The 27024-nt window shown below is 43.2% G+C and overlaps 1 protein-coding gene across 3 annotated transcripts; it reads left to right on the top strand.

The window, feature by feature from the left end:
* Positions 1–26387, top strand: EIF4E (eukaryotic translation initiation factor 4E). Of its 3 annotated transcripts, none has more exons than XM_044302315.1 (7): positions 1–152; positions 13115–13215; positions 14049–14144; positions 16883–16946; positions 18825–18938; positions 20953–21092; positions 25227–26387. In XM_044302315.1, exons 1-7 carry the CDS (start codon positions 135–137, stop codon positions 25339–25341), a joined length of 648 nt encoding a protein of 215 aa, XP_044158250.1. In that variant the 5' UTR covers positions 1–134; the 3' UTR covers positions 25342–26387. The 3 variants fall into 3 exon arrangements, with proteins under 3 accessions (XP_044158250.1, XP_044158243.1, XP_044158236.1); XM_044302308.1 differs by having other exon boundaries at positions 120–173; XM_044302301.1 differs by having other exon boundaries at positions 120–206.
* The last annotated feature ends 637 nt before the right edge of the window (positions 26388–27024 follow it).

The following is a 27024-nucleotide window of genomic DNA, read 5'->3' as shown; positions in this document are numbered from 1 at the left end:
CAGGCGGGGCGGCGCATGCCCAGAAGCCGCCGGACGTCACGTGACACGCCCCAAACCAACCGGGTTTGAATATTTTTTTTCTCTCGTCTCCTCTTTTTCCCTGCCAGCGGCTGCTGTGCAGTCACATCTCTAAAATGGCGACCGTGGAACCGGTGAGTGGACCCGTGGCCAGGGTAATGAACGGACACAGCGCAGCGGCAGATGAGGTGTGCGGATGGCTCGGTGAGGCGGGAGACATGCGGCCGCTCTCCGGGAGGAGGAGCCCGGAGCAGCGTGTGTCTGTGCGGAGTAGCAGGCGGCTGGTGGGGCTGCGCTGTGCCGGCGCCTCCTTCCTTACGAGGCCGAGACGGCCGCGCCTGCGACGTTTCTCATGTGTTTCGCGGGCGGGCGCAACTGTGACCCGGCTGTGAGGCGGAGGGGTCGTGATGGGGGGAGGGGGCGCTGCTGGTGCGCGTGTCACGCGGGCGCGAGGACTGGGCCGCGTGGCGGGAGGGCGAGGAGCCCACACTGAGCCCCGCGGCCGCTCTCCGCCTCCTGGGCGGCGGGGTCCCCCGGCCTTATAGGGGCTGGCAGCCCGGCAGGGAGACGTGTTACATCAGGGCTGTCCCGCTGCCAGTTCCTTTCTCTTTCCTTTCTCTGACGTGACGTGAATGGCCGGGCCGAGTGACATGCGGACTGCTCGGCCATGTCTGCCGAACTGTACTCCCGTAGTAACAGCTGACCAGGATCCCCAGCCCTTCTCCATAACATGGTGTCACTTTATTCAGTTTATATATTTATATAGCGCTTACTATATGACTGGACGCAGCCTGTACAGTGATCGGTGGCCCCCACGATCAGACACTTATATAGCGCTTACTATATGACTGGACGCAGCCAGTACAGTGATCGGTGGCCCCCACGATCAGACATTTATATAGCCTTACTATATGACTGGACGCAGCCTGTACAGCCCTCTGGTGATCGGTGGCCCCCACGATCAGACATTTATATAGCGCTTACTATATGACTGGGCGCAGCCTGTACAGCCCTCTGGTGATCGGTGGCCCCCCACGATCAGACATTTATATAGCGCTTACTATATGACTGGACGCAGCCTGTACAGTGATCGGTGGCCCCCACGATCAGACATTTATATAGCGCTTACTATATGACTGGGCGCAGCCTGTACAGCCCTCTGGTGATCGGTGGCCCCCCACGATCAGACATTTATATAGCGCTTACTATATGACTGGACGCAGCCTGTACAGTGATCGGTGGCCCCCACGATCAGACATTTATATAGCGCTTACTATATGACTGGGCGCAGCCAGTACAGCGCTCCGGTGATCGGTGGCCCCCCACGATCAGACATTTATATAGCGCTTACTATATGACTGGACGCAGCCTGTACAGCACTCTGGTGATCGGTGGCCTCCACGATCAGACACTTATATAGCGCTTACTATATGACTGGACGCTGCCTGTACAGTGATCGGTGGCCTCCACGATCAGACACTTATATAGCGCTTACTATATGACTGGACGCTGCCTGTACAGTGATCGGTGGCCCCCACGATCAGACATTTATATAGCCTTACTATATGACTGGACGCAGCCTGTACAGCCCTCTGGTGATCGGTGGCCCCCACGATCAGACATTTATATAGCGCTTACTATATGACTGGGCGCAGCCTGTACAGCCCTCTGGTGATCGGTGGCCCCCCACGATCAGACATTTATATAGCGCTTACTATATGACTGGACGCAGCCTGTACAGTGATCGGTGGCCCCCACGATCAGACATTTATATAGCGCTTACTATATGACTGGGCGCAGCCAGTACAGCGCTCCGGTGATCGGTGGCCCCCCACGATCAGACATTTATATAGCGCTTACTATATGACTGGACGCAGCCTGTACAGCGCTCCGGTGATCGGTGGCCCCCCACGATCAGACATTTATATAGCGCTTACTATATGACTGGACACAGCCAGTACAGCGCTCCGGTGATCGGTGGCCCCCCACGATCAGACATTTATCAGGTTTTTTTTAATTACTTTATGTAGCGCTTGCTAAATGATTGTTGGAGTGATGATCATGTTTATGAAGTGCTTTTTAATATGACAGCGCTATATAAGCACATATAATACAGACGAGTACAGCACTCCGGTGATTGGTGTCCCCCTAGCGATCAGATATTTAACCTTTTTTTTTTTTTTCTCTCGTCCCCCCCCCATATTTATATAGCGCTTACTGTTAGGGTTGTACCAGATATTGAATTATCGATACCCAGATCGATACAATATTTGCCATTTTCCGATACTAGGCTGGAACATGGCACTTGCTGCTATCATTTTCTCTCCCTGCTTCCCCACTGAGCCACCAATGAGAAGATGGAGGGGAGGGGCTTCTCATTGGTGGCTCAGTGGGGAAGCAGGGAGAGAAAATGATAGCAGCAAGTGCCATGTTCCAGCCTCATTAATTCAAATATAGGTGGCAGGTGCCGTCAGCAGTATCACATACCCAGCACCCGGCCTTGTCGTAGAGGCCCGGTATGTGATACCATCGCCAACATTTTGTATTAAAAGATTAGCTTTCTTCATTGATGGCGCTGTGCGTCCCCACAACCCCAGTATTATAATTAGGGATGAGCGAATCGACTTCGGATGAAACTTAGTTTCAGTACTGTAGGAAGCTAGCGTTCCGTACAGTTTTAGAATGTACTGGTTCTGATGACAATTTGCATAATAACTTCAGAAATTGATTTATAATGTAAAAAACCATTTCCCGAACTCTGGTTCTGTTCCAAGGATAGTGATGTTCTATTCTGAGAATAGGTCGTTTAATATTTTATTCCCCAAATGATCCTGAACACCTTCACTACCAGCGATGGGCAAAGCTGGCGCCTGCTCACACGTGCAGTGGTAGTCATGGCCGGCAGGTCCCTGCTCAGACACCTGCAGCTAACGACTGCGACCAGCAATAATGCTGATCGCGGTAATAAAAGCCTTTAGATAATGTGATCAAGTGAGATCACCCCATCTAAAGGGTGAAAAACCCGGAAGCTCGTGCTTCTGAGCTTCTTACAGGCATCCTCTGCGGCCAATGAGGATGCCGGTAATTGATTTAAATATGCTGGGTTTCGCTGAAGAAACCTAGTGCATTTAAGCTGCAATTCTTATTTTGGCCAGAAGATGACAGGCCAACATAAGAAATGGGCAATTCTGACATTTAAATGGAAAAAAAAAAAAAAAACATGGATGTTCAGAAGTAAAAACTAACAATTGTATTTTGTAGGCTCAATTAAGAGCTTCAAAATCATAACAAAAAGGTAAAAAAAAAAACTGTTTATAAAAATATTTAATTCACTCCCATCCGTATAAATAAAAAAATATAAACATTATGGGTATCACTGCGACCAAAAATGCCCCTACTATTAAAATATAAAAATATTTTTCAAATACGGCGTAATGAAAAAAAAGGGAGAAATGGGCAATTGGCAAATTTTTTCATTGCTTCTCTTATGTGACAGTCACACACTCCAAAATGGTTTCAATAAAAAAATGCATATTGTCCTGCCAAAAATGAGCCCCCACACAGCTCAGTGGATAAAATTATAAAAAAAAAACCTCTGAGGGCCAGAATATGGTTATGTAAAAAAAAGTGTTAGAATTTTTGACAGTATTTAGACATAAAAAAGTATACATATATCTGGTATTGTTGTAATCGTACTGACGCAGAGAATAAAGGGTATGGGTCAGTTTTGCTGCAAACAGAAGACTGTGGGAACAAAACCTGTAAAATGGTGGGGAAATTGTGTATTTTTATTTTTCAAATTCCACCCCATTTCAAATTTTTTGTTACTTTTTTTCCCCTTTTTTGTAATGATTTTGAAGTTCATATTTGAGACTACAAAATCTATTTTATTTTGAACAATCATGTATTTTTAAAATGAATTTATTGACTACTGCTCATTTTTTATGTTGGCCTACCACCTGATGGCCAAAATAAGAATTGCAGTTTGAATACTCTCAGCCTCTTCTGTGAGGCTGAGTGCTTTCGAATCAGTCACTGGCCACAGAGGATGCCAGTAACAGCCCCGGAATTGTGAACGTCCAGGTTTTTGACCATTTAGATGCCATGATCGCATTTGATCACGGCATCTGAAGGCTTTAATTAGCCACAGGTCTCTGCTGTTTAAAAACACCAGAGACCTGCCGGCCATGACGCCCGCTGCCCGTGCGAGTAGGCGCCATGTATGGCGCTGGTAGTGAAGGGGTTTTTCTGAGATTAATATACTGATGCCCTATCCTCGTGTGGAAATTGTTTGAAAACCCATACCCGTGAGCAGGGGTCCTGAATGTTCTAGGGAGACATCTCCATTTATGAGCAGTGAGCGACAATTTAGGAGGTCGCTGTTGCTCGCCAAGGCCCCTTTCAGACAAGTGAGTGTCACACTGCGGATTTGCAGCGCAGCACTCGTCCGGAACTGCATGGCACTATATTGATTTATGATGCTATGTAACCCTTAGAGGTCTGGAATGTATTATCAGCCAGGCAGATTTGTCCAATCCACAGGAATGTGACAATCATCCCTAGAATTGTAATGACTGAGAATATAAATGACTGTGCCAATAAAAAGGCCCCCTAGGCCTCCTGCCCACAGTGATGAATAATTGAGGTTTTTTTTTGCGCGGTTTCCCATGTTGAAAAACCGCAGTGTAGTATAGTACCGGATTTCCAAATCTGCGGCATGTCAATTATGTTTGCGGTTTTAGCTGAAGATTTTACCCTTTTTCAATGAAGGGTGAGATCTGCAGCAAAACCACATCTAATCTGCTCCAAAATCCACAATTAGAAATGTTGTCAGATTTTTGTGCAGATATAAGGCAGAAACGTACACAAGGGTCCATTTACACGTCTGCAAAATGGGTCCACATCCGTTCTGCATCTGGGTTCGCACCTGTTCTGCACATTCATTTTCAATAGGGCCGGAATGTGCTGTCCGGATCCGCACTTCCGCTCCACAAAAATAATAGAACATGTCCTATTCTTACAAGAAAAGGCATTTTCTATGTGATGTGCGGTCCGCAAAATGCGGAACACACATTGGTGGTGTCCGTGTTTTGCGGATCTGCAAAACGCATACGGACGTGTGAATGGACCCTAAATCGGCACTGAAATTTGTGCGGATCTTATGTGCGTTCCCTCACAACCACTCGCGTGCAGGTGGCCTAAAGGTGCCGTGATCACCCAGCACACTAGCTTTTGTCATTGTCCGCACACGGGCATGGCGAGCGGTTTGGAGTTCGAGTTCTGATCCCGATGTCAGACAGCTCGTCTGATGGATTTCACTTTGAAGACCAGCCTTCATGATATGTGAAAAGCATACCTTCGTTCTCCTCCAGAAATGTCACTGCTAGGTCCTTCTCACGAGGACTGTGGAAGAGGTATTTGGCCTCCCAAAACTTGCTTTAGAGGCTTGTCCTCTGGGTTTCTATTACAGCTAAATGCTACCGGCTGGAAATAGCTGAGGGGAGCTGGCAAAGTAACGCACTGCTGCCATTTTACTCTACAAATTTATTCTTGTCTTGAAAGATCTATGAGCCGTCTGTATTTTTTGCGGACACCTAGAAATTAATGGGTCTCAACAAAAAAAAATGCGGATCAGATGTGGCCTCAAAAAATATTGTCAGTCTTTCTCAGAAAGCAGTTACAGAGCAGTTAGACCAAGCCAGCTGGATATTATGGCGGATGTCTGATAGAACAACGAAGGCTCCTTTACTCTGGACAGATCACCACTAACAAGCGATCATCTGCTGGTAGCCGATCGTTACTGTCTAAACACGTTCTGCTGCCGGCAAACAATGATTCTTTATGTGGACGAGCAATGGCATTAGCGATCACTCCTTTCCATACTGTTCAGCGGTCTCCTTCATGGACGAGCAAGCGATTGTCAGAACGGAACGCTTCCTTCCCGACGACTATAAAAATCCTTTTCTTTTAGTCACCATTTGTTGCCGAGCTTTGTATAGTGAAGTCTTGTCAGGAAGTTTCTGCCACAGATTTGTCAGCGTTATGTCAGGATTTTATCAGGATTCTGGCAATGAGACGAGCGTGCCATGCCTAATATCTGCAGTGATGGGTATCATTTTGATTTGTGCTAGAGGATGGGCAAGGTCAGTGTCTGGTAGCAATCTGTCTCCCTTTCTCTATTCATGTCAAGCTGGTGTTCAGAACATGATGGGGGGGACTTTATCAAGCTTATAATCTGTATGAACTAGCTACAGTTCTTCTCTGGATGTAGGCTTGCTCAAATCCTATCTTTTCATGTAATCCCAGACTGGATGATGACACCAGGGCTCTGTGGAGGTCATTTCATCACTTCAAGAACTCCTTTATGCTGAAGATAGTTCCTAATGACATTGTTTGCATCTTTGGAGTTGTTCTGTTGCAGAATAAATTTGGAGCCAACTGGACACTTCCCTGATGGTATTGCATGTTGGATAAGTATCTGCCTTTTATTTCTCAGCATTTAGGACACCATTAATTCTGACCACTTTAGGACTATAGATGCAATTGTCAGCCAAGGACACATCTTGCTTGTTTCCCTTCAAAATTGGAAGATGTTCAGCAGTGCCATCCTCTCTGGACTAGAAGAAACCAGTGGGACACCTGTCTACTGTTTGGAGAAGTCTGACCAGAAGAGGTCTACATGGGAGAATTGTGGCCAAAAAGCCTTACTGTTGATGTGGAAGCAAGGACAAGCAGCAGGTGCTCTGGACTCATGAGTCAAAATTTGAGAAATGTGGCTGTCACAGAAGGCAGTGTGTTCGTGTATTGCTCTCCAGTGCTTGGGCAAAGTGTCTGCAGGCAACAGTGAGGCATGGAGGAGTTTCTTTGCAGGCTTGGGGCTGCATTTCAGCAAATTCAGTTGGGCAGTATTAAGGGCTCATGCACACGAGCATTGGTGTCCTGATCTGCAATACACGGGCACCATTCTGTTGTCATTCCGGATTACATATGTGGACCCATTCATTCCAATGAGTCCGGAGATGCGAAACGGAAGCACTATGGAGTACTTTCTGGGGTTCCGTTCCGTGCCTCCGCACCGCAAAAAGATGGAACATGCTCTTATTGCGGAAGGGAGGGATCGCGGACCCATTCAAGTGTATGGGTCTGCTATCCCCATGCGCCTGCCCCACGGAAGGGGCCCATGCTTTGCGGTCCACAGCATGGGCTTTACACATTCGTGTGAATGAGCCCTTAGTGTCCCCAGGCAGATACTGATCTATCATGCAGTCCTATCAGGGAGGTGTCTGGCTCCATATTTATTCTGCAGCAGGACTATGACCTCAAACATACGGGCAATGTTGTTAGGAACTAGCTTCACTTCTAGGACTCCTTGTTCTTTACAATGATGATATGGCCCCCACAGAGCCCTGATCTTAATGTTGAGTCTTTCTGGGATTAAGTGAAGAGACAGAAGGCTTTGAGCAAGCCTACATCCACAGAAGAGCGGTGATTAGTTCTCCAAGATGTTTGGAACAACCTCTCTGCTGAGTTATTTCAAAAACTATGTATACCTAGAAGAATTGGGGGCAAAGGGTGGTAACACCAAATATTAGTCTGATTTGGATTTCTTTTATTCATTCACTTTGCATTTAGTTAATTGATAAAAATAAACTATTAACGCTGCTATTTTTGAAAGCAGTTACATTGCAGCATTTTCTACACCTGCCTAAAACCAAATCTACTTATTTTATGAAATGATATGTAATGGTGGGACTGCACCTCTAAGCAGGTAGCAGATACCACTGCTGTACGGTATAAAACTACGTTTCCAGGGGTTTGCCCTGGGCTCCTGCTGATGGAACTATTCCCTGTGCTATCCGTTTAACTGGTTTACTCCACATCTAACACTCTATATTCTTGTTTTTCTCAGTTTGGGCCCTTATTAATGTTTTTAGTATTCTCTATACATTGCTCGGCAACCAGGCAGCTCTGCACTTGCGCTTATACTGTGGCAGTTCTTAAAGGGGGTTTCCGCTTAAAGTTCTGTTTTAGCTCCTTTAAATGTATTATCCGAGCAACTTATGTGTAGACTGCTTCTCCGGATACCAGATGAGCAGCCCCCCTGCTTTCACATGATCATGGCCCTCCTATCTCTAGTCTAACGCCTGCGCGTCAGCCTTTCTTTCCTGCTCACTGTAGTCCATCTCCCAGCAGCTGAGGTTGGGCGGTAACACACAGCATTATAAATAATTAAATACAGAAATAATGGGACCATCGGTTAAACATTATAGTTGTTAGATTCAAGCCTGAGTATTGTCAGTATTGGTAACTTGAGGCAAATGACAATGGCATGTGTGCCGTATCGGGAGATGGTACTGGCATTATGTACTCCAGGAATGCCCTGCGGACACGTTGGGCACGTGGATGCCATAGAGCGGTGATTTTTACTCTGCATAACGTTACTTTCTATGTGAAGCTGTCTTGTCACATGCGGTGGCCCTCATCACGTTTAGCTGCCCTGTCATATTCCTATGTTTAGGGGGATTGAAAGAGGTTATTCTAGAAGTGCAGTAGGTAAAAGCATTTTGTGGAAACCCTAAGGTCTGCAACTTTACATGCTTTACTTGTGTGCCTGCGTGTCCTCTGCATTGTTTCAAAGCTGTGACTGTAGAGTTCATGCCACCAATAAGACTTGTGGTGAATGTTAGCAGAACATTTTTTTTCCCCTTCGGTGCCAGCAGACAGCCCGGTCAGGGGTCCATGCAGTGTTGCTCCTGCCGGTATGGTTCAGTTCACATTGGTGCTAGATTTCAGTGATATGCAGGCATGGCTGTCTAGCATCACACATATACAGTGAGGAACTGAAGTATTTGAACACCCTGGGATTTTTGCAAGTTCTCCCACTTAGAAATCATATAGGGGTCTGAAATTCACATTGTAGGTACATTCTCACTCTGAGAAACAGAATAAAAAATAATTCAGGAAATCACATTTTATGAACAAAAGAATTTGTTTGTCTTGCGCTACTGAACATACAGTGGATATAAAGTCTACACACCCCTGTTAAAATGTCAGGTTTCTGTGATGTAAAAAAAAAGAAGACAAAGATAAAACATTTCAGAACTTTTTCCTCCTTTAATGTGACCTATAAACTGTACCACTCAATTGAAAAACAAACTGAAATCTTTTAGGGGGAGGGAAGAAAAAAAACTGGGAATGTAGGTGTATTTAGAATTAAGCAATCGCATTCAAAATCATGTTAAATATGAGTCATCATACACCTGCCATCATTTAAACAGCAAAAGCCGTGGTCCACAGAGGGCTTCCAAAGCATCAGAGGGGTCTCGTTGTTATAAGGCATCAGTCAGGAGAAGGGTACAAAAGAATTTCCAAGGCATTAGATACCATGGAACACAGTGAAGACATGCATCATCAAGTAGAGAAAATATGGCACAACAGTGACATTGCCAAGAACTGGACGTCCCTTCAAAATTGATGAAGACTAGAAGAAAACTGGTCTGGGAGGCTACTAAGAGGCCTACAGCAACATTAAAGGAGCTGCATGACTATCTGGTAAGTACTGGCTGTGTGGTACATGTGACAACCATCTCCCGTATTCTTCATATGTCTGGGCTATGGCGTAGAGTGGCAAGACGAAAGCCTTTTCTTACGAAGAAAAACATCCAAGCCGGGCTACATTTTGCAAAAACACATCTGAACTCTCCCAAAAGCATGTGGGAAAAGGTGTTCTGGTCTGATGAAACCAAGGTTGAATTTTTGGCCATAATTCCAAAATATGTTTGGCACAAAAACAACTGCACATCACCAAAAGAAAACCATACCTACAGTGAAGCATGGTGGTGGCAGCATCATGCTTTGGGGCTGTTTTTCTTCAGCTGGAACTGGGGCCTTAGTTAAGCTAGAGGGAATTATGAATAGTTCCAAATACCAGTCAATATTGGCACAAAACCTTCAAGCTTCTGCTAGAAAGCTGAACATGAAGAGGAACTTCATCTTTCAGCATGACCACGACCCAATGCATACATCCAAATCAACAAAGGAATGGCTTCACCAGATGAAGATTAAAGTTTTGGAGTGGTCCAGACCTGAATTTATGGGGTGATCCGAGGAGGACTGTGCACAGGAGATGCCCTTGCAATCTGACAGATTTGGAGTGTTTTTGCAAAGAGTGGGCAAATCTTGCCAAGTGAAAATGTGCCATGCTGATAGACTCATACCTAAAAAGACTGAGTGCTGTAATAAAATCAACAGGTGCTTCAACAAAGTATTATGCAACCATATTTTATTTTCATATTTTTTCCTAGCACTACCTAAAAGATTTCAGTTTTTCAATTGAGTTGTACAATTTATAGGTCACATTTAAAGGTGGAAAAAGTTCTGAAATGATTTATCTTTCTCTTGTTTTTTACATCACAGAAACCTGACATTTTAACAGGGGTGTGTAGACTTTTTTTATCCACTGTAAGTATTTGAACACCTGAGAAAATCAGTGTTAATATTTGGTACAGAAGCCTTTGTTTGCAATTGCAGAGGTCAAACGTTTCCTGTAGTTCTTGACCAGGTTTGCACACACTGCAGCAGGGATTTTGGCCCACTCCTCCACACAGATCTCCTCTAGATCTGTCAGGTTCTGGGGATTTCACTGAGCAACACAGTTTCAGCTCCCTCCAAAGATGTTCTATTGGATTTAGGTCTGAAGACTGGCTAGGCCACTCCAGAACCTTGATATGCTTCTTACGGAGCCACTCCTTGGTTATCCTGGCTGTGTGCTTCGGGTCGTTGTCATGTTGGAAGACCTAGCCACGACCCATCTTCAATGCTCTGACTGGAAGGAGGTTGTTGCTCAAAATCTCACAATAAATGGCACCATTCATCCTCTCCTTAATAGTGTGCAGTCATCCTGCAGAAAAGCACCCCCAAAGCATGATGTTACCACCCCCATGCTTCACAGTAGGGATGTTGTTCTTGAGATGCAACTCATCCTTTTTCCTCCAAACACGACGAGTGAAGTTTAGACCAAAAAGTTCTACTTTCTCCCATGCATTTGATTTTTCGAAATCCGCAAAACATATATGGACCCATAGTGGAAAGGGAATCTGTCAGCAGTTTTATGGATATCAATTATTGATGGGAACAGAATAGCAGAAAATGAAGCGCAGCTTAACCCATTAGTGACCGCCAATACGCCTATTTACAGTGGTCACTAAGGTGCCTTTTTTTTAAAAATTATTACGGTGGCCTAGTCTTGGCCTACACAGATCCCCCGTGCAGCTAACAGCAGGATCTGACCTCTCCTATGACAGCCCGATCAGCAGCAGCACTGATTTCTAAAAGGTTTAGAGCAAGGAGGCACCCTCTCAGTCATTAGCACTGCCACAAATAAGATTGTGGTGCTGATGTTAGTATGGCAGGCAGGGGCCAAATGAAGGCTGCCATGCAATGTATGCCTATCATGCCTAGTAGGGTTGTCAGGATACCAAAATTTTGATTAGATACCATGAAAAAGTATACTCTATACTTTTTGATACCATGCTGGGAAAAGGCCACTTGCATTCCGCATTTTATGCAACGTCCGGCCCATAATGGAACAGTCCTGTCCTGTTTTTTGGAAGGGACAAGGTGACAAAAAAGGTGAATCGCATGTTTGTTTTTTTCTGTTGCGGCGTTCACCACATAGATGTCTTAATAGTTTTGAATTTTTTTGACTTGGTGATAAATGTTTTTAGTTATTTTTATATGTAAAATTGGGAAAGGGGGTGAATTAAAATATGGTGTTTTTTTTATTTTATTATAACTATTTGCCCCCTTTAGGGTCTAGAGCCCTTATCCTATTCGTCCTAATAGATCTCTATTAGAGTGAATAGGACTTCACACTCTTCCTGCTGCCCTGGCCTTTGTGCACACAGCAGCAGGGAGCTTACCAGGGCAGCCCCCAAAAATATGCAAAGTGGTATTTTTCCTTATTTTACTTTAAAAAAAAATTATGGCAACAATTCTAAATCATTCCCAGAGGACCCCTTTAAGAAATACTGCTGTATGTGGTGCTGAACCTTGGTCTTGTCTCGTCTGGGATGTGCGGTGGAGGTTTCTCTGATGGATTTGTTACGGTATGAAAGTCGACCGTACTTCAGAATACATAATCGTAGTGGAGCAATTACTGGCAAAGTTAAAATGATGCACTTTTTTTTATGTACGTAAAACCGATCTAAAAATTTCCAAGGTTTCTGCTCGCCGCCAGTAAATAAATGCCTCCATTGTTCACACCAACAGGCTGAAAAACAAATCCTGTCCTGATATTGTCCAACCGTGGTGCAAATCCAGAGGTTGCCAGAGCTTTGATAGATTTAAAGGGGGTTTCCGGGATTTTTTTATACTGATGACCTACCCTCTGGATAAGTCATTAGTATTAAAATGTTGAACCCTTTTAGGGGGTTAAAGCTGTGTTACAGGTATGAACATTCTGACCATCTTGGAAGGTCCAGTACAATACAGGGCAACCGTTTTCAGAAACCCTATTCATTCTGTCGAGAATCTACAACAGATAAGTTTTCTGTGGATTGTAATGTACAACGTGCCCTACCTGTCCTGGATCTTACAGCAGATTTTTAAGGGAACCTGTCGCCACGAAAATGCAATGCAGTCTGCTGGCAGCATGTTATAGAGCAGGGGGAGCTGAGCAGTGTGATAGTTTTTATGGGGAAAAGATCCAGTAAAACTTGTAATTTTCTCATTTTATATTCCTGCTCATTCTGGGCTTTGAACTGATAGGACCGTCTCCTGGACCTCAAAGCCCAGAATGAGCAGGAATTGAAATAAATGAAATACAAGTTTTACTGAATATTTGGCATACAGTTGTATGAGAAGTCTGCTCCGCTCCTGCTCCATCACCTGCAGCTTAGACACGTCAGGTTCCCTTTAAACTATTCAAAGGATGAAATCGGCTCTAAAATGAAACCTGTAAGACCTTGTTTTGCTGCCGATTTGACCATTTTTTTTTTCTCTTCCTGTTGTGTGAGCCATGTCAGTGTATCGCACGCGGACATTCATCGTGACATAGGATACAAATTTTATTTGTGCAAAACTTTTTTCTTCATAGGAAACTGTCAATACTCAAGAAGAAGAAGCAGCTGAAAAAACAGAGACTAGTCAGGAGATTGTAGACCCTGAGCACTACATCAAGCATCCACTACAGAACAGGTAAGAGCGCCTACAGTTTTCTGTATTTTGCAGCCTGTTAGAGCAGGGCGAGCTGAGCAGATGGCAAAGATTGTGTAACTTGTGATTTATTAATTTAAATCATAATTATTTTTTTTGTTTAGGAGTCATGTGGTCCTTCTCAGTGATTGACAGGTTACCCTGTAGGCTCGGTGTTGAGTTAGCTGTCAGTCCTGAGTGGCACTGCCATTACACCTTTTTATGGTGGTCACTTATGAGCCTTTAAAGGGGTTATCCCACCTTCTGTTTTGCGTGCCGTGGCTGCTCTCCCCTCTTCAGTCAGGGGGCATTGACCCCTGCCGCCTGTCTGTGTGTGCTCGCGTCTGAGCCGGGAGTGGCAGAGGCGCACGATACAGAGACCGTGCATGCACTGACTTTACAGCTGAAGAAATGATAGGGCGAACGGGAATGAACATACGAAGGGAGGCAAGAGATGGACCACGTATGCACGATCCCATAAATCTGGCCATCCAGCCTACAAGAAGATAGGACGACACCGCGGCGGTGGCTGTAACCATTGGCAACCACATGTACACAACTCAGAGGAAGAAATGCAAATAGAGAGGAAAGGAGGGATCAATTAAAACGTTGCATGTGGTGGAATAAACGCAATAATTGAAACTTCATTACACGGGATACCCCTTTAACTAGGCTGACACCTTTTTTTTGTCAGCATAGTCTAAGCGATGCACAGCTTTCCTGTGCAGAGTAGGAGTGCAGCTATCACATCACATTTTTTTTGTCCCCCTTCTTTAATGGTTTCCAGTACCTGTCGACAAGTTCAGGCTGCCTTATTCCCTTTGTATTTATTACAGATGGGCCTTGTGGTTCTTCAAGAATGACAAAAGCAAAACCTGGCAGGCCAACCTTCGTCTAATTTCTAAGTTTGACACAGTTGAAGATTTTTGGGCGTAAGTATTAGCTTGTTGTTTTTCTATCCTTTAATTCTCCTACTTTCTCCTTACCAATTAGTGCAGCTATAGCTGGATTTCTTTTTATGAATAAGGCTATGGTACCCTGAGTCCAGGTAGAAATGAAAGGATGGATCAAACCCAATACTTTGTATTTTCCCTTTATTACAGAGTCTTTTTTTTAATAATTTATAAAAGTTTGACATGACCTGTAAGTAATTCAAGGCTCTAAAATTTGCGGTGTCCACACTTCATATTATAGATAGCTCGGCTTGCTCCTTCTGGTACCATAGAAATTGCTGGCTAAAGACAACTTTTTATTTTGCCATCTCTTAAATACTATGCAGGGAATCTGTTACCAGACGCAGTGCTTTGTAGGGCTAGATCAGCTGAGTGAGCTTTCACTCCGCCATTCGTTGCCCCATTCTGGAGAAAAGGTGCTCATATGCAAATGAGCAGTTAAAGAAAAACGTGTGAAAATGGATTACATTTGAATCCTGATCAGGATTCTGATCACAATGTAAGTGCATTGGAAAAAACGGATCCGCCATTTGTGGACTTCAACTTTTATTTTTATTTTTTGCACATTTTTGGGGTTTGACGGAACGCACAGCGCCGTATCCGGCATTAATGCAAGTCAATGGGAAAAATGCAGGGTCTGGCGTTAAGTCAGTGTTCTGGATTTTTGCCCGGAGGTAAAAATACAACATGCTACGGTTTTCTGAGAAGCCTGATTAGTCAAAAAGACTGAATGAAGACATCCTGATGCATCCTGAATGCATTAGGATCAAACAGTTATTTTCCGGATTTGAGCCCCTAGGACGGAACTCGGCGCCGGAAAAGAAAAACTCTAGTGTGAAAGTACTTTTTCTCCAGCATGAAGTAACAGATCACTAAGTGAAAGGTATCATTACTAGGGGTGCACCGAAATGAAAATTCTGGTCCGAAACCGAAAATTCAGGATACCCCTTAACCGAAACTGCCTTTTTGCCCAAATACTTTTAAAATACTTTTTTTTTTAAATGATTTTATTAATAATTCTTTTTCATGAATTTAATAAATCATATTACCCACCCACCCCATAACAGTGCCATCCACAGACCCCCCCCCCCCCCCCCCCCCCCCATTGCCGCTCCAGTACAGACTAGTTATAAAATGTGTACAATTAATAGAAAATAGCGGGGAGGGACTGGGAGGAGGAGCTGGGGGCCGGTGCGTTCACTGTTCTCCGGCCCCCAGCTCCAGTAGTTATAAAATGTGTACAATTAATAAGGATTCTATTCATGAGGCCCCCTCTGCAGTAGAACATTCAATATAGCCACATCCTACTCACAGGGCTGTTATCTTAATGCTGGCCGGCCGGGCAGACGAGCGGCAGCGTCACGACTGACGTCACATGCCTGCGCCGCCTCCTTCATTCAGAAAGTAGGCCGGGCACATGACGTCAGTCGTGACGCTGCCGCTCCTCTGCCCGGCCAGCATTAAGATAACAGCCCTGTGAGTAGGATGTGGCTATATTGAATGTTCTACTGCAGAGGGGGCCTCATGAATAGAATCCTTATTAATTGTACACATTTTATAACTACTGGAGCTGGGGGCCGGAGCACAGTGAACGCATCGGCCCCCAGCTCCTCCTCCCAGTCCCTCCCCGCTATTTTCTGCCGATATGTATCAATATCGGCCGAAATGGATTAGGTGCATTTTCGGCCGATATTTTCGTGCACCCCTAATCATTACATTCAGCTGAGGTAGCCCTGGAAGGCATTGTGCCTGGTTTAGCAATGAATTTCCAGGCGACAGAATCTCTAACTCTTTCATTATTTGTGGGGTGATCTGGAGGTTAAGCAACAGAAAAATTACTAATCAATTTTGTTACCACATTCACTGTTTATATTTTAATAGTACAGGCATTTTGGCACACAGCAGTGCCCCTGATCTTCATTGTATTTGTTTATTTTTATTATGGACAAAGGGGTGCAATTCAAATTATTTTGGAGAAGACTTTATTTTTTATTTACACTTCTTACCTATTGGGGACTTGAATGTGAGCTTAAGATTGCTTCTCCCTTACCCAGCAATGAATTACTATTGTAGTGTATGGGAGATGAACCTCGGGAGCACAGCCTCATTTTTCGTGGTTAAATGTCTACGATCAGCATTATTGCTGATTGCAGACGTTGGTTCCGGGTATCTGCTGATTTAAACCAGTAGAAACCTGCCGGCTGTCATCTTTAAAGACCTGACCAGTGCCGAACATGTGCGGGGCTTGTCATGAAGTGCTTAAAGTGTTTTTTCCATTACAACAGCAGAATAGGGGATAAGTGTCTAAACAGGGGTCCAACCTCTGGGGCCCTTCCAACCACTAGAACCAGGGGCCTGGTGGGCACGCATGCACACTTCTGCTCTATTCAACTCCATAGGACTGCTGGCAATGGCTAACACTTGCACTGCAGCAGTCCCATACATTTGAATGGAGCAGCAACACACACGCATGACCGCCACTCCATTCAAACAGTAAACACGGGAGGAGTTGTAATGGGACAACCCCTTTAATAGAATAGGGAGGCTAGTAGCTCAATGTTTGAGGTTGGCCTCCATAGCCTCATGCTCTGATTATTTCTTCTTGGATGCTGTTGTGTTGCAGTAAAAATGCAGGTCATCCTGTTAGTCTTTTATTCACAGTCCTGACTAATGATTTGTATTAACAATTCTTTGAATTTTTGTATTTCTTCCTCCAGGCTTTACAATCATATCCAGTTGTCTAGTAACTTAATGTCAGGGTGTGACTACTCACTCTTTAAGGTAAGTTTTACACTATATATCAGAAGGCAAGATTTGTTAAATCTTTGCAATTTTATTTAAAATATTAGTTTATTATAGATCTTACCCACTCTGCTTCTGGGGTGAATGACCTAATCTGAATGCAGCTAGGTAGCAGTACAAGATAAAGCAGTGCTCCTACAGTCCACCCCCTTCTGTCAGCCACGTCGGGGTGGACATCAATGTGATGGTACAGGAAGTCTGTTGAACCCCTTTTTACTCAGTCTTCCAAAAGCAATAACTTTTTTTTTTTTTTCTGTGCATAGCTGTACAGAAAAACAAGTTGTAATTTCTAATGGTGCCATTTTGATATTCCATACCATGTATTGGGAACCTGGAAAAATTTAATTTGGTATTTTTGGGAAAAAACACAATTGTGCCATTGTTTTAGGATTTAGTTTTTACTGTGTTTGCTGCGTGGTAAAAATGCTATGTTACCTTTTACTCTGCAAGTCAGTACGATTACAGTGATAACAAATTTGTATACTCTGTTGAAATACAAAAATACTAGATAAAACTTTAGAACACCATATTCAGACATCAATTTTCTTTTCTGTTGGAGTTATGTTAAGGGCTCTTTTTATTAATACCTTTTTGTGGTGTATATGTTTTGATTGCTTTTTACCACATTTTTCACTGTATAAGACGCACTGGCCCATAAGACGCACCTAGGTTTTAGAGGAGAAGAATAAGAAATATTTTATTAGACATCAGACCATCAATTAGACCTCAGCTGACAGACCCAATTAGACCCCCCAATGTTAATAAGACCCCAATCAGACCTCAGCTCAGACCCCATTGTGAATGACCCCCCAATCAGACCTCAAATAGGAGTCCAATGCATCTCATCAGCCCTCATGCTTGATGAAATAAAAAAAACACTTGCCTTTCCTGCTCCGGCTGCCGCCACTCCTCTCCCCCAGCGCGCACTCTTATTCCTGCTGCCGGCTGTGCGGTTACCCGACGTGCACAGTGTGGTCAGAGTGCCCTCGCACTGTGCACAGCCAAAAGTGAAGGACAAGGAAGCGGTGAGTACAGAGCCTTCACCGCTTCCTGGTTCTCCAGTACGAATGAGCTCTTCCATAATGGAAGCGTTCATTAGTATTCTACTACTTTTGGGGGAAATAAAATGCATATTGGTGGGAAAAATACAATAGCTTGTTTTTTGGAACTTAGTGACCAAAAAATGGCTATTCACACATTTCAGGTTTTTGTACGTTCACCATACCGGATATATAGCTTTTGTATTTTTGGGACGTTTAGATACCAATGAACGACATAGTTAAACTGACAACATCCACCCTATATGTATGCTGAAGGGGTTAAAGCCATACTTTAATTCTTAGTAATTTCATGTTAGACAATACTTTTAAAACACTGTGCAAAATAATTGTTTTTAAGAGATTTCTCCTTAAAGGGGTTATCCACCTTCTAAAGGGGTTGTCTCTCTTCAGCAAATAGCATTCATCATGTAGAGAACGTTAATACAAGGCACTTACTAGTGTATTGGGATTGTCTATAATGCCTGGCTGGCTTCATTTTGTCATCTCGTACACTGCTTTAAATCGCGGCGTTCTCTGGCTGTGGAATTTTTTCACTAATTTTCTGGCATTTTTGTCCCATATTATATCCATTGTTTTGTTTTTTGACATGTGTGAAATTCCTGTTCCAGTATGTGTTGGGTATTTTAGGGGGTCTGTGTATAAGTCGGCTTCATTTTGTCGTTTCTATAAATCTAGCAATGGGAGTAAAGAGCAGTAACATGGTAATATTTCATATCACCGTGGAGCTTGTGTGCATTCATAGAATGCGTCTCAAAACCCCCAAAAACATATTTATGTGAATTTTATCTTTCTACAGGATGGGATTGAGCCCATGTGGGAAGATGAAAAGAATAAGCGTGGTGGAAGATGGCTAATTACTTTGAATAAACAGCAAAGAAGAAATGACTTAGATCGCTTTTGGTTAGAAACGGTAGGTTTGTGAATTTTTAGATATTTTCTTTTTTTTTTACTTGCCCTTTTAGTTATATGTGAACAATGCAGTTCATGTCTGCAATGGAGGCTCATTTCCGGGTCCGTGACATTGAACTATTTATTCAGTGGAGTCTGCCTGGCTTCTGCTCCTCTGACTGAGGACGACAATAATGGAACGAACTAGCTAGGTGTTGTGAAGTCATCCTTAGGATTCATTAAGATGGCCGTATCTGTTTTGCAGTCTGCAAATCACTATCGGCACGTGTACGTTCTGCAGTTTGCAGATCGCACATGGCCGCCACTCTCTAGAAAATGCCTATTGTCTGGAATTGCAGACAAGAATAGGACATGCTCTATATTTTTTGCAGGGCCGCAAAACAGAACGACAGATGCAGGCAGCACACTGTGTGCTGTCCGCATCTTTTGCGGCCACTTTGTAATAAATCGGTCCACCCACCTTCCACAAAATTGTGGAACTGTGCAGACCCGTTCATACGGCTGTGTGAATGGTCCCTTATACAGACACAGTAAGTTGAAAGACATCCATCAACTTCACCACGGCATAAAATATATTGCATAGCAGGATATATTTGTCTCATCGTTCTCTCCCATGACGTGAAATAATTTTATACTATTTGTAGGTAATATAGCACTATATAGGTCCGCAGCTGCTCCACCATGAGAACTTCCCCCACAGTACTGTAAATGAACGCCTCTAACATCTCCTGACGTGTGTGGTGATGTTACAGGATTCCTTTAATAGAACAAGCACACAATGGTGAGCATACGGTCTCCAAGAAAAAATATCACCTGCTGCGCCAGTTATTTTTCGTGATGTGAGCCGCCCACCAATGTCATTTCGTCCTTTCGAGCCCAATGTTGAGCTTATGCTCCAATAGAATATATCAAACCTTATTTTCATATAAGGCACGATTAGTAATGGTGTTCTTGGACGTCCCATCAAATCAAGTATGGGTCAGTCCAGATTCAGGTAGTATGAATGTCACAAAAGCTATACATCCAATCGCTGCAAGAAAATGAGTCAATGATCAACCCTACCAGGCACTATGCCTGTTTCACTAGGGTTGTTCATGCTGGCAGATGCACTTTAATAATTTGGTAGCTTTTTATGGTACTTTCTCAAGATCCTCTTGATGCCCTCAATAAACGGGCTTGTAAATATTGTCATGATGACCACAGCTATAGTTCTGAGAACATAAACTTGTGTATTTGCCCAGGCCTGACCTTGATGCATGAATTTAAAGGGGTTGTCCGCTTTATTTAAATTGATTACCTATCTTCAGGATCAAAATGACTCATGGCACCCCTGCCAATCCGTACTTTGCCGATTCACTGTTTACCTGTGAGCTGGAGTAATTACACCTAAGCTGTCCCATTAATTTCCATGGGACGGCTCTGTAGTATTAATTTGAACAGGAAGGAGCCATCCCATGGGAGTGAATGGGGCGGCTTAGTTGTAATTACACCCGCTCACAGTGAAGCGCTTGCAGGAGTGTAGTCTTTTCCTCAAACAGCTGATCAGCGTGGGTGCTGGGAGTCAGACCCCTGCCAATCTGAGGATGGGTCACTAGTGTAAATAAAGCAGACGACCCCTTTAATAATGTGTACACTTATCTTTTCTGCACACCACGGAGGACTAAGAAAGTAAAGCTAAATGATTGGTATGGCTTTTACTGATACTATCCTCCTATAGAAACAATGGTAGAGGAACAGGCCTGGTTCCAAGACCGAACTAGGATCTACTAAATCTACCGACACTGGATGAATTTGTTAATGCTTTTTTATTTTAGAATAATTTTAAAGGTCAAGTATTTATATTTTTTTATTTTTTTACTGGACTGCAGGATACAAGAACGTGGTGTTCTGCGTTAGTGCTTTTTATTTATTTTTTATGTATACGTCAAACGGAGGCATGACACATGATGTGAACCCACCCCTAAATGTCCCGGTAAATATATACCTAATTATTATTTTTTTTTTTTTTTTTTTAGCTCATGTGCCTTATTGGAGAATCCTTTGATGAACACAGTGATGATATATGTGGAGCTGTTGTAAATGTTAGAGCAAAAGGAGATAAAATAGCAATTTGGACTACTGAATGTGAAAACAGGGACGCTGTTACACACATAGGGTAAGCTGCAAAGTGGATAGCTAGTATGACCAATTCCATGCAATGTGTAAACTTGGGTAACATCAAGTTATGAATTCCTTTTCTATCATATAATTAACTGTTTCAGCCCTGGGCGTTTATTATTTTTGTTTCTCCCCTTTTTTATTTCAGTTCATATAGCCTTATATGGGCTTCTTTTTGCAGGACAAGTTTTACTTTCTAATGGCACTATTTAATATTGCGTACGATGTAGTGGGAAGCTAAAAAAAAAAAAATAGCTTAGGCATATTCTGATCCCGATAACTTTTTAAGGCTACTTTCACACTGGCGTTTTGGCTTTGTTTCTGAGATCCGTTCAGGGCTCTCACAAGCGGTCCAAAATGGATCCGTTTTGCCCTAACGCATTCTGAATGGAAAAGTATCTGCTCAGAATTCATCAGTTTGCCACCGATCAGTCACCATTCCGCTTTGGAGGCGGACACCAAAATGCTGCTTGCAGCGTTTTGGTGTCCGTCTGACGAAACTGAGCCAAACGGATCCGTTCTGACACACAATGCAAGTCAAAGGGGACGGATCCGTTTTCTCTGGCACACTAGAAAACTGATCCGTCCTCCATTGACTTTCAAAGGTGGTCATGACTGATCAGTCTTGGCTATGTTAAAGATACCGTTCTGAACAGATGCAGACTGTTGTATTATCTGAACGGATCTGTCTGCAGATATATGACGGATCCACACCAAAGGAGAGTCTGAAAGTAGCCTTAGTTACATCTTTAAAGCTGTGAGGGCTCCATTTTTCTGTGTGGTGATCCATAGTTTTTATTGATGCCACTTTGAATGGTGTGACTTCTGATCACAATTTTTTATACTACATTTTTTTTATTAGTAGGAGTAGGGGCATTTTGGATCTTTATTTTTTTTATGGGGAATATTTTTTTATTTTTTTACACATTTTAAAGGGAACCTGTCTCCTCAAAAGCGCATATAAAACCACCCACATTACCTTCTAGTAGCCCCCAGTCTGTTAATATTTGATCTGGTAATTTGATGCTCCATAACATGACAAAAACAATGTAATTGCCATCAGCGCTATCTCGCCAGTCAGTCTGAAGTCTGTGTGATTGACATCCTGCAGTGTGGCCTGGGATTGCGTTAGTCTCGCTCATGCGCGGTGTGCTGATTAAACCCGGGTATTTGCAGGAGCCGGGATCGCGCAGTAACAAGGAGCGCACCGCACATGCGTGAGACTAACACAATCCCAGGCCGTACTGCAGGATGTCAATCACACAGAAGAGGGGACGGTTGGGGGGGCGTGCTTATCTGGACTTGAGCAAGGAGGCCGCTGCCCCCTTGACTTCAGACTGACCGGCAAGATAGCGCTGATGGCGATTGAACCATCGTTTTTGCTATGTATGGAGCATCAGATTACCGTATCAAACACCTCTATAATAACAGAATTGGGGCTACTATAAGGTGGTGATGGTGGGTTTATATGCGTTTTTGAGGTGACTGGTTCCCTTTAAGTCCCCTCAGGTAGAAGACTTTAACCAGCAATCGCTTAGCCCATAGACTGTAAGGCACTACCACTGCAGCCTATGGCAGTTGTGAAATGTTCCTATGGAGCCCTGCCACTTCCAGGCATCCATGGTAACTACTGCTGTGATGGCCTCAGATTCTTCAGGGGGACCAAGTTTATCACAACGATTGAACGTCTCCCTCGGTCACCACGCTTAGTCACAGTTGACCACGGCATCTAAGAAGTTAATAGTCTGTGACCAGCATTACGACTAACAGCAGAAATCTGGCAGCTATTGTACCCGGTCTGGAGCGGGCAACATCTTTAAAGATGTGACCAGAGCCATACATGAAGTTGGAGTCCATGCTGTGATACTGTAAGACCGTCATGCAGCGGTCACAGACCCCATTGGTTCTGCAATAGTGTCTGTCATTTGCATGCATAACAATTTTTTCCTGCATACGAGACACCTGAAAATCTTGGCAACAAGTAAATGATGAAAATAAACCAGTCCAAATTAGTCTATAGGCGTAATGCATTTGACCACACGTATGGGACAGTGCACAGGAGGCTGCTACGGCTCCAGAATATCAGAGGAAATCCATGGTCATTTATTGAGACTGACGTTTTAGACGCAGGTCTTAGTAACCCCATAGCTGGCGGTGGATCCGCCTCTACATATCTTTGGCCTATTCAGCTCCAGTCTAAGTGTAAGACAGCTTCCTTGCTGGCTTACATTTAGACTAGGGATCGACCGATTATTGGTTTTACCGATATCAGCCAATATTCAGGATTTTGACCGCTATCGGCATCTATTTTGCCGATATTCCGATAGCTTATAGGGAACACAGATCGCGCTGCTGTCAGTGCTCTCCGTGTTCCCTCAGCAGCACAGGGGAGAAGGAAGCAGTGTCTCCCTCCCCCCCCTGTGCTGCTGCCACCAATGAGAGAAGGGGCGGGGCTGTGGCCACTGCGCCACCAATGAAGATACCTCTCTCATGAATTCATATACAGGAGGTGGGAGCTGGCTGCAAAATCGCATAGCCAGCTCCCAACCTCTGAGCGGTAGCTGCGATCTGCGGCACCTGAGGGGTTAACTACCGCAGATCGCAGCTACCGCTCATAGAGGTTGGGAGTCGGCTATGTGATTTTTTTTTTTTTTTTTTTTTTTTTTTTTTTTTTTTTTCCGCCAGCTCCCGCCTCCTGTATATGAATTAATGAGAGATTTCTCTTCATTGGTGGCGCAGTGCGCTTTCCCCCCTGTATTAATCATTGGTGGCCACAGGATCTCCTCTCCCATGCTCCTCCGATCGGAGCCCCAGCAGTGTAATCCTGGGGCTGCGATCGGTTACCATGGCAGCCAGGACGCTACTGAAGCCCTGGCTGCCATAGTAAGCTCCATGCTGCTGTGTGCACAGAGCAGCAGGGACAGTGTGAGCTCCTATTCACCCTGATGGAGATCTATCAGGGTGAATAGGACAAGGGTTCTAGTCCCTAAGGGGGCTAAAAGAAAGTAAAAAACAAAAACAAAACGCCAAAATATTAAGTATGAATGAAAAAAAGATTTACAAAAAAAATAAAACCTACATGTTGACAATAAACATATTAATTTTCTGCAGATTTGTGCAAGAATATATATATTTTTTTTTTTTTCAAAAATGAAAATTTCCAGAATATCTGTATAAATTATCGGCTATCGGCCTGAAAGTTCACAAATTATCGGTATCTGTCCTAAAAAATAAATATCGGTCGATCCCTAATTTAGACCATTTTCTACATCTAAAACAGGTGTAGAAAATGATGAACGAGACCGTCCCCTTCCCCGCCCACTTTTTTTTTTTTTTTTTTTTTTTTTTAGACCTGTTGTGAGCAGGTAAGTGTTACATTGCGTTGCAAATAACCTTTGTGCCACAATCTGCACCAGAAATGCATCTAATATAGAGGAGTTTCTGAATAGTAAATTACCCCAAACATCCGCATACTTTCCTTAGTCATGGCATAAAAAAAAAAACCGACACTATTTTAAAAAGGGGGGGAAAAAGATAAGACTATCCCTATTTTCTCAACAGTCACCTTATGAATGTTCCCGTCTAAAGGGACCTTAAAGTGAGCCTGATTACCATGATAAAAATGCAAACACAGGAGAAAGTTAGAGCCAGGGCAGGAAGTAGTGACTTCATAAGAGTTTATCCAGAAAACCATCCACCTGTAATGTGTACATTACTCTTATTTAGGCCTCATGCACACTGCCGTTGTTTTGGTCCACATCGGAGTCACCGTTTTGGCGGCTTGGATGCGGACCCATTCACTTCAATGGGGCTGCAAAAGATGCGGACAGCACTCCATGTGTTGTCCGCATCTGTTCCGTGGTCTGAAAAAAATATAACCTGTCCTATTCTCTTGTGGACCGCAAAACACAACGTTCATGTGCATGAGACCTTAGGCTGATTATGGCAGTGATAGGCATCCTGACATCAGATCACGTCCTGCATTTGTAGCGCACAACCTACAGCAACTGAATATCAAAACTGATTTTCCAGTTTTGATATTCAAAACTAATTTTTTTTTTTTACAACTTTGAATGTTTATGTGAAATATCTAATGTTCTTTTTTTTATTTTTTATTTCTTTAAACCTTTAGGAGAGTTTACAAAGAAAGGTTAGGACTTCCCCCCAAAGTAGCACTTGGATACCAGTCCCATGCAGACACTGCTACCAAGAGCGGCTCCACCACTAAGAATAGATTTGTTGTTTAAGAAGACGCCATCTGAGTATTCTTTCATAGGAGACTGCGTCAAGCAATCGCGACTTGGGAGCTGTACCAAAGCCTCTACAAAAGCAGAGTGGACTGCATTTAAAAAAATTGATTTCCACCTCAATATTGCTAAGAATTATGAAAAGTCATTCGCCTTTTTGTCTTGTGCTATGTTAATTCCCTCACATTTTTTCTTTTTTTTTCTTTTATATTTGGTCAAATAAGTTATCCAATCAAAACATTTCAATGCGCAAATGCCCTTCCTCCCAGTTCTCTCAAAGGTTGCCCAGGTTATCTCTGTAATAGTCCTTTATTTTTTGTCTCTACTATTACAGAACTATTTATCCAGAGTGTGCACTTGCAACTCCCACAGGAAAATGAATATTTACATTGTCTGCAGTTACAATAGTTTGCTGATTTGCAAGGCGGAGGATTAAAATGCATTCAAACTTATCTAGCGATTCATGGTTTGTTTTATTTGAATTTTTTTTTTCTTTCTCTTTTTAACAGCATTGTTTTGGCTGTATTTTGTGCTGATGTTGGCTGCTAGGTTTAATTTATTTGTTCCCTCCTTGATAACATTAGTGATATTCTGATTTCATTTTTTTTCTTTTTTTAGTTCATGTAACATTGGTGATGGATCCAGGGGAAAAAAAGGAAATTGGTTGAATAAAAGTGTTATTTTGTGCGTTTAGAAACCTTCTTTTAATTTAATTTTTTTATTTTGTATGCCATTACAAAGCTTTGCTGCAAGTTTATGCATTTCAGTAGAATCAGTGACCTGTTTCTGTGATTTCTTAAACATAATTGTGGATTTTTTTTTAATGTACATCATAATGACATTCCTTTACTAGACATAGTATGCCTTTGTTTTATTTTTTAAATTTTTTTTTTTGTATCCTATGGCGTATTTTAACACATTGTATTAGACTATATTTTGCTTTGGTTATATAAAAAAAAATTGGCTCAAGTAGCAAAGCAGTCACCATTCATATTAAGACAGTGTACAAAACTGTAAATAAAACATGTACAGTGAATTGTCTTTTAGACAACTAGATTTGTCATTTTTTTTATTTCCACAAGAGGAATCACTCCCTTCAAAATGGCAAGTGTGCACCATCCTTCTAGTAATCCATATACACTGTAAGGGTTTATTCACACGTCTGTAGAGTATTGCAGATCCACAATACACCCGGCCGGCACCCCCCCCCCCCCCCCAAAGAACTGCCTATTCTTGTCCGGACAAGAATAGGACATGCTCTATTTTTTGTCCGGAGCCGCATACCGGAAGATCTCGGGGGTGCTCCGGAAATGCGGATGCAGACCACACACTGTCTGCTTCCATTCCTTCCCCATAGAAAATGAATGCGTCCGCACACATTCTGCAGAATTGCGGAACGGTTGCGGACACATTCACGGACGTGTAAATGGATCCTAATGAAATCACGCATGGTGTTTGTCTAAATATGGTAATAATTTCTACCTCTAGCAATTGCATTTCAAAAATTTCCTTTCATCTGGTACCAACAGTTGACTGTTCCTTCTGCTGGTGGTACAGTATACCTGGAGCATTAGATCATGTTCTAAAGACTTAGCTTGGTTTAGAGAACTTTGTAGGAACCCCCCCCCCCCCCATTTTATGGTTTGTCGTTGTGGTGTACTGGGAGCAAGCGTTGATGCAACA

Source organism: Bufo gargarizans, chromosome 1, assembly GCF_014858855.1.
Source record: "Bufo gargarizans isolate SCDJY-AF-19 chromosome 1, ASM1485885v1, whole genome shotgun sequence".
NCBI lineage: Eukaryota > Metazoa > Chordata > Amphibia > Anura > Bufonidae > Bufo > Bufo gargarizans.
Note: the sequence above shows the minus strand (reverse complement) of the source record. Positions and strands in the feature narration are given on the sequence as shown.